Genomic DNA, 11138 nt, shown 5'->3' on the forward strand with positions numbered 1-11138 from the left:
GGGAGGAAACCTTGATGCCAAGGTGCCACTGGACAATGCCAGCCATGGGAGGGGTGGAAGGCAGCCAGGTCCAGGTGGCGGGGCCAGGGGACAAAGGGGCCCCAGACAGAAAGGACCCAGGGGAGGGCCCAACAGGGTGTCCAAGCAGGCAACAGGGGTTGGGGGGACAATGGTCAGGGACTAGGACTCTTTGTCCTCTGTCTTATCTAGGGGCTCAGCTGAGAAGAGGTGGGAGCTCAGCTCCCTGTCCCTTGACACAGCCCTGGGTAGGCAATACTTACCCCAAAGGAAGGAGCTGCACGGTCCTCACTCACCACATACCTTCAGACAGGTCTCCCTCACACACACACCTATCTGTGCCCTCATACACAGATACACACACACCTATCTGTACCCTCACACACACTCATACATCTATCTTCGGACAGGTCTCCCCTCACACATACACACACACACGACTCTGTACCTTTGGACAGGTCTCCTCTCACAGACACACACACATAGGCATACACACCTGTCTGCCTTCGAACGGATCTTCCCTCACATATACACACATACACACACCCACACCCATCTGTGCCTTCTGACTGGTGTCCCCTCACACACACACACACACACACTTCTGTGCCTTCCGACTGGTGTTCCCACCCGTCCCCCCCCCCCCCACTTCTGTGCCTTTGGACGGGTCTCCCTCTCCACACACACACTCATCTGTGCCCATTCCCTCATGCTGGTCACCCACCCTCCTTGCCTTTCGCTGTCCCAGGGAGCCAAAAGCTGGGGCTTTGAGAAGGGTCCAAAGCTGGGGCTGCTGCAGAAGGGCAACAGGCCTGGAACCAAAGAGCCCCGGTGTGGAGGCCCCTTGAGCCTGATGGGTCCGAACCTGGTCCCCAGGAGGAGCCAAGGCATCCCTCCCACTGACCCATCCCAGGCATTCCTTAGGTGGGAAGCTGGAATCAGTCGCTGCCGGCCTTCCGTGAGCCAGGCTAACGGTTAACCAGTGCTCCTATCCTGGTTATCTCCCAGGCAGGGGTCAGCGGGCGGCCCCACCCCACCGGCCAGGCCTGTCCCTGCCACGCAGGGCGTGGCTGTAAATGTTTGCGGTGCAGGGGTGGTGGGTCAGATACTACATCTATCCCCTGCAGGGAGAGCCCTCAGAGCCGGGGCAGCGCTGGCCTAATGTGGCAACGGCACTGAGCCCAGCCCCGCCTGTAGACTCCACGTCCAGTGCTCTTTCCTCCCCCAAAGTAACGTCACAGCCTGCCCAGAGCCAGAGGGCTGAGAGGCGCCAAACGCCACCTCGTTCCGCCCAGCTCAGCACCTCCTCAGGCTGCCAAGGGCCAGCGCGACCCTTCTCTAGCCCTGTGGGAAGCTCCCGAGCCTTCAGCAGGAGCGCCTACCCTAGCCCCCGTCCCTCCCCGCCCGGATCGGGCTCCGCCACTAGCTCCCGGGCCCCTGACTCCCCACCACGGCATACTGGGCCCCGCGCCCCGCCATCCCGCGCCCCGCTACTCCGGCCCGGGCCTCGCACCCCCACCCGGCCATCCCCGGCCTCGCACCCCCACCCGGCCATCCCCGGCCTCGCACCCCCACCCGGCCATCCCCGGCCTCGCACCCCCACCCGGCCATCCCCGGCCTCGCACCCCCACCCGGCCATCCCGGGCCAGGCCGGTGGTGGGGCGGGGCCAGCACATCCGGCCTCCCGCCCGCTCGGCGCCGCGCCGCCGCCATGGGGGCGCGGCCGAGTCGGCGAGCGGGGCCCAAGGTGGGATGGGAGGCCAGGGAGGCGACGGAGTGTGGCCCACGCCCTACGAGCGCCGAGTGCGCTGGCCCCGCGAGATTCGGTCCACACTCCGCGAGCGGCCGCCGCAGCGCGCCCAGCAGCTCCTGCGCCTCCTGCGCCAGGCGAGAGAAGGAGCGGAGCTGGCCCTGGCGCGGGCCGGGGATGGCGGCGGGAGGGCGGGGAGCTGGAAGGGGCCGGGAGGCAATGCGGAGCTGCCCGGGTGGCGGAGTCGGGGTCTTGACTGGGCTGGAGGGCGACTGGCTGATGTGAGGGCTGAGGGAGGCTAGACACACTGGGTGTGTGCAGAGGGATCGGGAGTGTGGCGTCTGTGTCGGGTCTCTGCGTTTGAGGGCGAACGTGTTTGTTGAGGAGGTACCCCAGCCTGAGCCTCCAGAAGAAGCAAGGGGGACGGGAGGAGTGGCAAGTGTGGGGCTAGCGTCTTGTACTGAGGGTGAGTGGGAAGAGAGCAGGCCCTCTCTTCTCCAGGGTGGGGTAGGCCACAGCCCCCCGTCTGCAGTACAGCCTCCCCATAGGACAACATTGCAGCCGAGGCACGTGTCACCTGTCCTCCCAGCAGGCAGCTGGTGCCCACTGGAGACCCATGTCCACATCTCTACACAACACCAGCACATCTGGGTGGCCTCCAAGCACCAGGACCCGAGTTTCAGACCCTGAGCCCTGGGCTGCCATAGGAGTCTTGGGTTCTAGACCCAGGATCTTCACCAGGCAAGCCCCCACCCCTGCAGCAACCACCACTGCCACCTGCCCATCCTGTGGGCCTCAATCATCCATGCAGGTCTTTGACCTACAGAAGATGAATGATTAGATATGGGAATGAAGGCTTACAGTGAAGAGGTAGCCCAGGGCCACCAGCACCTCCTGCACACTGGATCTCCTTGCTCTGGGCCCCACAGGCTGAAAGTGGAGCTGGCCCTTTAAGAGGCACTGCCCTGGCCTCAGAGGCCAGCTGTGGTCTGGGGCCCTGTCTGGGTCAGCCTGGGCTCACCAGCTACCCTCCCTGCTGCTGATCCTCCCTACCTGGCATCTCTGAGTTTTAACGGCAAACAGCAGAGCAGTGCTGGATCTGCCCTGAGGCACAGACCTGCGCCGGGGCCCCAAGGCACCAGGTGGGCATTGGGAGGGAAGGCACCCCCTCAGAGACCACTGGGTCACTCACTTGGGTGCCAGGGGTCGAAACTTGGCCCCCGAGAAGCTCCTGCCCTGCCATACCCACAGGGACCTGTAGCCCCAGCCACAGGCATCGCACCTGGCCTGTCTTCCTGAGCCTGAGCTTATGCACAGAGCATGTGGTTTGCAGAGCGCCCACACGAGGCTCAGGGGCCCTTCCTGACTGTGCTTGCCCCCCAGCTGGCTGTATAGCCTCTTTCTAAGGAGTGCCTGGTGGATTCAAACTGCTGACCTTTTGGTTAGCAGCTGTAGCTCTTAACCACTATGCAACCAGGGTGTCCAATATAGCCTCTAGCAGGCCCAAAGGGAGCTCAGCACCAGACAAGGGCTGTGGGCGTGGACAAAGGAGAAGGCCCAGGAGTGGGGCAGGAAGGTGAGGGCAGGCTTGGAGCTGGGCAGTGGGACTGTGCCTGCTGTGGGAGAGGGGTGAACAAGGAGGCAGGTGGGCTAGGGTGGCGTGAATGCCCGGCCATGGGGGCTCTGAAGGTGACGTAAGCAGTGTGCCTAAGCCCCTGATGTTGCCCTTGGACATCAGGAAGGGGTTAAGGGTCAAGCTCAGGTGTGCATCGAGCAGCCCCTGGCAGCCCCAGAGTGGACTGGAGGGGTAGCAGGAGCCCAGGAGGAAGCTGGGCAGGAGCAATGGGAGGGAAATGAGAGGACTGGCTAGGTAAGCTGGGAGCAGAGAGGATGCAGGAAGAATCCTGGATGATTCCCGGATGCCTGGGGGAGGGGCCCAGGAGGAGAGGCAGGCTCCAGAGGAGGTGAGCATGCTGGGTCTGAGCTGAGAGAGAAGTTGCCCCACAGGATGGGCTTGGGACCTGTCGGCAGACAGTGCCCATAGCTCAAAAGGGCCCGGAGAGAGGTGGGAGGCAAAGGGTCCCGAAGGGGACGCTGGAGGATAGCAGCATTTAAGGGGCCCGAAGATAATCCCCTGAACAAGCCCCCACCTCAGCAAAGGCAGGGTGTCACAACGCCAGTTTCATCACCAGGTAGTGTGGTCTACAGGCTCAACGACCTACTCATTGCACCCCCACTCCTAAAGGCGGGCTTGGAGGAGGGAGGCCCACCCTGGCTTGCTTGAATCTCTCCGCACTGCCTGCAGGACCTGGGCCTTGAGGGGACCCTCCTCAACCTGGTGGACCCTGCCTCCCATGACCTGCTATCAGCCTGGCCTGGGTCCGGCAGTGCAGTAAGAAGGTGAGCCCAGGGCGAGGCTGAGCCTAGATCCCTGTCTGGCCTGCTGTGTGGTGGAGGCAGGTCCCTGTCCCTCTCTGGGCCCTGATGCCTGGGCTCCATGTAAGAGGCTGGCCAGCAACTGAGCACATATGAGCCCTGCTTCCTCCATCCTGAATCATAGCGCATGGTGCCAATCCATTTCCCAGTGGCGGCACATGTCCTACGGGGGCCTGCAGGACATAGACTGTCCTGACAGACCTGCTGATGGGACCAGAGCTCCTCAGAGCCACGCCAGGCTGGAGCCCTGTCTGCACGTCCCCATGGGTGCAGACACTCTCAGGGACAGCCTGCTCACTGCTTCTCATGACAGCTCAGGCCTTGTGCAGAGTTGGGTCTGCCTGCAGCCCCATGCCTGTCCAGTGCCCCAAGCTGACTGACCTGTAGACATCCCACGTGAACACTAAGGGTGCGAGGCTTCTGGGAGCCCCTGACGCCCAGGCACATGAGCCTCTGTAGGAAAAAGGGTGTCTGCTGTGGGTCCTCCCCACTCTGAAAACCCACATCAGGTGGGATTATCACCAAGAGTCCTGAGACAGCCTGCAGCCGTCACAGAGGCCCAGGGCTCGCTGCCACCTGTGTGAATGCTATGGGGGCCACGAACAGAGACCAGAGAAAGGAGCCTGTCCAGCACTCAGTGGTGTGTGCTGAATTGCCCCGTGTAAAGCGGGGATTCACACAAACCCTGCATTTTGTCCAGAACTGGGTCTCTCTGAGTGCCCGGTCAGGACCTAGACAGCCAGGTGGTTGTAGGGTAGAACTTTCCATGCCCAGCCCGCCATCCCAGCCCCAGCCCCACCAGTGCTGCCCGGCTTGGCGAGGCAGAGGAAGACAAGCTGACCTGGGCTGTTCCTATTCCCTGAGGTGGAGTCAGTGAGAGGGCTCCCTGGAGGAGGCTGGTCCGGCCTCCTGGTTCGGCAAGTCCCCTGGAGCGCCAAGGGTGGGCTGGCAGCCGGCTAAGGGCCTGAGATGCTGGCCTTGGGCCTCAAGGCCGGGAACAAGGGCCCATTGTCTGGTGTCCTCCCACCAGGCACTTCGGGCCTCAGACCAGCCTGTCCAGCTCCCAGTGGGCGGCCTCCCCTGGGCCCAGGCCAGGCTACAGCCAGAGCTGGGGGAGGAGGGCTGGCAGGCTGTTCTGAGATACATGACACTTGGACACACACCTCGAGAAAGGGGGCTAGGCTTCAAGCTGACAGCACTGCCCCTGCCTCTGTAGGACTATGAGTTCTGGATGTCCTTGGATAAGATCTGCTGGCAGCTCACCTGCCACCTCAGCCTGAACTCCAAGCGGCAGCGGGGCCCTGGCCTGCCCCACAGGAAGACCTAGTTAAGGGGTAAAGGGGCAGCCACGGCCCCTCCTCCAGCCCCTGGGCCCATCCTGGGCTCCCTATTGCTCCAGCTGGCATTATTGGAAACAGGGCTACCCAAATGGACAACTGGTGGCTGAACTGCACTCTGTGAGACCCCGCCCTGGAAGCCCACCTAGCCCCCCAGCCCCAACTGCCCTCTCATCTCTCTGGGACTGTCCTGCCTCCATCCCCCTCAGTACTGGCCTGTCAAAGGGCTGGCCTCTGGACTCCAGGTGGTCTTCGAAAGCATTGGCTGAGCCCTCCCAGAGGCTTCGATCAAGGTGGACACTGGGGCAAGATTCCCTTTTCACTGGGAAGGAGATCGAGGTTTGGAGAGGCCACACAGCTCTCTTAAGGCCACATCCTGCCTGGTTATCCTGCAGCCCCTAGCTCCTGTTTGCTTGAGGCAGAGGCTCCAGGTGGCTCAAGAGGCCACCTCTCAGGGTCACAAGCTCATCCCTGGAATGGGCCACAGGCGCCCAGGGCCTGGAGCCACTGCCACATCTTGCCCAGCTCTTGCTCAAAGGCAACCCACTGTCGAGGGCTGCCACTCGGGTACTTACTGAAGCAGTCAAGGACCCGGCCAAGTTCCCCTCGCTGGCCTGGATGGACCTGCACAACAACATGGACATGGCCTCCCTGCCACAGTCCCTGCTGGTCAGCCTGTGCTGATGGCTTAGCCAGCATACCGCACTGTCCACCATCCACGAGAGCCTGGACCTTGAGCCCAAGGGCTGCGTGGCCAGGGCCACACCCTCTGCGGCCACCTCATGCTCTGCGGCTGCAGCGCGAGGGCCCAAACCCCAGGCCTGCTGCGCCAGGTGACCTCCCCAGCTCACTGCTACATGAAGGACTGATGATCCCGAGCACATGGGGTTGCGGGGCGGGTGGCGGGGGGAGCGATATGAAGATGGACTCATCAGAGCCACATTGTCAGCCCAGCCTGGATCTCAGCCCCCCTCAGCAGGGGCCATACCCACCGTGCAGACCCCACACTAAAGGGTGCCACCACCTGCCTCAGCCTTCCTGCTTTGCAGACCTCAGGTCACTCTTCTCCTGGGGTGGGCAGGGGGGTGCTGGGGATCAACGATGTGGGTCAGGGAGCTAGAGGGGCCTCTGGGGACCTGGGCCTCACATCTGGGCAGGGTATGGGCACCTTGAGAAGGGGGGTAGGGAAGAGTAGGTGGGCGTCCAGAGAGGACAGAGCCCTGCTTGGAGCTGTACAGCAAACGAGCTCATATCTGAGCCCAGGGCTTGCAGGGAGCAAACCAGCATGCCTGTGGGGGATACTTGGGGCTCATTTCCCCCTATGCAGCACTGCCCACTGCCCCAGTGCCTACCCCTGGACTCCCTGTACAGGGTGAGTCGGCAGCTCTCTGGGGTTGGAGATGCATCAGGCCTGAGACAAAGCACTCGTGTGTCCCCTCAAGGCCTGGGGTTCCCATGGTGGGACTCCATGCAGGGCAGAACTGGGCACAGCCCACAGTAGGAGGCCTTAGAGCTAGGGCCCCCCAGGAGGCAGCTGGCTCCTGGGGGGAGTCAGTCCCTTCTCCTCTGGGCAGGGGGGCTTCAAGCCAGAAGCCAAAAACACTGGTCACCCTCATAGTCCTGGGTGTGGTGTTAGAATTTGGCCCAACTAGGAGGACAGGGCAGGCAAGTAGGAAACTTGGAGATGTCCACAGGGAAACTGAGACCTACCATGGGGGAGCCAGTAGCTGCCAGTGGCCTAAGGCCCCCAAGCAGAGCCAGGGAGCCAGGTCTGGGGATAGGGTCCACTGGGTCTGCGTGCCCCAGCCACCAGCATGGGTATGACTCTGACCCCTGGGGAACAGCATTCAGGCCATCCCCGGGCCAGTTGGATGCGCAATAGTCTCCAAGGCAAGGGAATGGCCAAGAGGGTGAAGATGGGGTGTCAGGGAGGAAGAGGGCCCCTCCTATGCTGCCTCAAGCTCAGGCCCTGTGAGCCTTGGAGACGGTGGAAATGGAGCCAACAGCACTAGCTCAGCCCGCCCTGCTTCTGTCTTGCTCTGCAACCCTGGCAAGGCCCTCCTCCTCCCTGGCCTTAGTTTCTCCTCTCTCCCCTCTGTTAAACGGTGTCTACAGTCCCTTCTGCTCTTCACGCTCCTTCCTGAGGGCTGGCTCCTTCCAGAACTCCATGTTTTAAACACATGGGCCTGCCCAGTGTCTCAGAAGGGCAGGCATTCCCTGTGCCCCACCCCCAGAACAGGGGGTCCAGGCTTATCAAGGTGGCACAAAGTGGGGTGGGCTGTGGGAAGGGACAGGTGGAGAGGAGGCTGGGACACCAACCCTGGCTTGGCCAGCTGAGAGCCCCCAGGCCCGACACACACACGTAGCAGTTGCACTCTCCTTGCAACTCCTTGTTGGGAATCGTCAAGCCTCCTGCTGGCTCACTCCCTGCCCACCACTGGCCCAGGTCCAGCCACCATCCCTGGAATGTCACTGCATGTAAAGGTTCCTACAGGGTGGGGTGCTGGTTGGTGCGTGGGGACAAGAGCCTGCGTCGTCAGGAGAGCTCTGGAAGAATCCAGGGTGGCAGCAGATGGTCTCGATCTCCCCACCTCTTGGATGGAAGGAGGCACTCGATGAAACAGCTGAGCTGAGCATGAAACAGCCAAGAGGCAGGTGTCCATGTGCCTTGAGGGCCTCAGTCTGAGCCTCCCGTCCACTGGAGAGGCCAGGAGGGCTGGACCTCCTTGCCATGCAGGCAGGGACGCCGGCAACTGGGGGCTTGTGTCGCACGCAGCCTGGTGTGGCCGAGAGCACCAAGCCCCAGAAAGAGGAGGAAGCATGTGGGCCCTGCGTAGCCTCTCTCAGGCCAGCAGTGGAGCCAGACAGCCCTGGCCTTGATCCTGGCCCATCACTTGCTGGCGTGTAGTCCTTTCGGGTTGGCGCTGTCCTCCTGGAGACTAAATACACCAAACCTCCCCCTTCATGCTGGAGCGAGGGTGACATAACTTCTGGAAGGCACCTGCCCACGTGGGCCTCCACCTAGGGTTCTCTGGGTGTGAATGGCAGGGTCCCAAACCTTGGCACTAGGCAGAGCTGAAGTCATTTATTCATTTAACAAGCACTTACAGAGCCTTTCTCCGAGCCAGAAATTGTTCCAAGGGCTCTACACTCAGTGAATTCACCTCCAAATTCTGTGAGGTATGGACTGCTATCACCTTCATTTTATGGGTGCAGGAACTGCAGCAGGCAGAGGGTGAGGGATTTGTCCAAGATCAGAAAGCTAGGCCTAGAGGAGCTGGCTGTGGAGTCAGTCGTCGTTGGGACGTCAGTCGGGGACATTAGCCATTGCTAGCCACTGCACACGCTGCTTCTCACACAGCCACCCCAGGGCTGTCCCCAAGATGCACCTGAAGTCCTGAGCAAGCCTCTTCCAAAGAGGACATTCCAGGCAGGAAAATGGCCTCAGTGGCTCTGCGGGCAGGTGTCCTAAAGCAGGGAGTGGAAGGGAGCTTGAGTCCCTTCAGCAACACTGCCCCTGGACCTCCCTGAGCCTGTTTCTTCATCTGTAAATAAGTGGGGGTACCCCCCATCTGTCACTTTGTCAGACTGTGGTGGCTTGCATGTTGCTATGATTCTGGAAGCTATGCCACCAGTATTTCAAATCCCAGCAGGGTCACCCATGGTGGACAGGTTTCAGCAGAGCTTTCAGACTAAGAGACTAGGAAGAAAGGCCTGGTGATCTACTTCCAAAAATCAGACAGTGAAAACCTTATGGATCACAAGGGAACATTGTCTGAATCACTTGATTTGGACGTGTCATCAGGAGGGCTCAATTGCTGGAGGATGACATCACGTTGGGTGAAGCAGAGGTCCCACAAAGACAAGGGAGACCCTCGGTGAGATGGGCTGGCACAATAGCTGCAACGATGGACTCAAACATCCCAGTAGTCTTGAGGATGACACAGGACCAGGCAGTGTTTCATTCTGTTGTATACAAGGTCAACATGAGTTGGAGCTGATTATCTATCTATCAACTGGGGAGGGTAGCAGCGATGATCTGGGCACTGCCCTCTTCCAGGACTGCAAGGCACTAATGAGAAGTGGATCTGGAAGTAGTTCAGCACAGACTGAAGGAAGCCCAGGTGGGCAGTGAGCTCAGGGAAGCAGGATACACTTCCACAGTGGGACCTCAGCAAGTGCCTTTCTTTCTCTGGACCTCAGCCCCTCAAGCTGAACCTGCCTTGCCAGGATGTTAAGAGCATCAAAAAGAAACAAGTACCTAAGTATAAACCCAAAATACTTTGAAGCAGGGATACTTGTACGCCAGTGTTCACTGCAGCATTATTTACGATAGCCAAAGGTGGAAACAAACCAAGTGTCCATCAACAGATGAATGGATAAGCAAAATGTGGGTATTATATACACACAATGAAATACTACTTATCCATAAAAAGGAATGATGTTCTGATACACGCTACAATGCAGATGAACCTTAAAAACACACTGAGTGAAAGAAGCAAGACACAACAGGTCTACAGATATCATACACATATTGTACAATAGCACTTATATGAAATATCTAGAATAGGCAAGCTCAAATAGAAATTAGACTAGAGATTATCTATTCTATCACTGGGGGGTTGCTATGAGTCAGGATTGACTTGATGGCAACAGGTATTCTACCACTGGGGGGAGTGTCCGGGTGGTTCAAATGGTTAACATGATCAGCTGCTAACCTAAAGGTTGGAGGCTCACAACATCAGACAACAGCCTGAATCTATGACGCAAGACCGCGTTAGCCAGATACCAACCCAGATAATGAACTCTCAAGGATAAAACAAAACTAAAAGATTTACAATAGGGAACCAGAGAGGTTAATCTGTAAATGACAACAACGTCAGAACAATAAAATAATAAATGGTGTAGGTATAGAACTTTCAAATCGCAAGCAAGGCAAGGCAATACCAAGTAATAAAATACTGGTTTAAACTTAGGAAGATAGGGGTACATTTCAAGGTAATCACAAAGGAAGTTAACAAACCTACTCATCAAAATAAAGAAGAAAAACATAAAGTCAAACATAAAAACATAAACACAAAAACTAAAAAAAAAAAAAAAAAGCCCACAAACAAAAGGAACAAAGAAAATGTCAGCACCACAAAATGGCAGCAATAAACTCACACCTACTGATAATCACACTGAATGTAAATGGCCTAAATGAACCCATAAAGAAACAGAGTGACAGAATGTATAAAACAACAGGACCCATCAACATGCTGTCTACAAGAGCCACACCTTAGAAACAAAGACATAAATTTATTAAAAATCAAAGGATGGAAAAAATATATCAAGCAAACAGCTACCAAAAAAGAACAGGAGTGGCAATACTAATATCAGATAAAATAGACTTTAAAACAAAATCCGGCAGCCAGTAGGAGAAGTCCCCGGGAGGCAGTGACTGGTCTTGGAGCAGAAAGAGCAGCGTCCGAGCCGGGGAACCGTCCCGCAGGGATTTGGACTGGACGCAGCGGATTTTCTGGAAAAACTAGTTTCCCAGTGATGGCTCGGAGACAACAATTCATATCAAACCACTTAAAGAAGCAGACCATGACAGC

General features: G+C 58.3%; 1 protein-coding gene across 1 annotated transcript; it reads left to right on the forward strand.

The window, feature by feature from the left end:
- The first annotated feature begins 1729 nt into the window (after window positions 1-1729).
- Window positions 1730-6378, forward strand: LRRC75B (leucine rich repeat containing 75B). Its single transcript, XM_064271919.1, is given in 7 exon segments — window positions 1730-1802; window positions 1805-1905; window positions 4074-4160; window positions 5235-5336; window positions 5421-5530; window positions 5751-5834; window positions 5964-6378. Coding segments are annotated over 7 exon segments (972 nt in total).
- Window positions 6379-11138: the final 4760 nt, after the last annotated feature.

This window comes from Loxodonta africana, chromosome 19 (genome assembly GCF_030014295.1).
Source record: "Loxodonta africana isolate mLoxAfr1 chromosome 19, mLoxAfr1.hap2, whole genome shotgun sequence".
Lineage (NCBI taxonomy): Eukaryota > Metazoa > Chordata > Mammalia > Proboscidea > Elephantidae > Loxodonta > Loxodonta africana.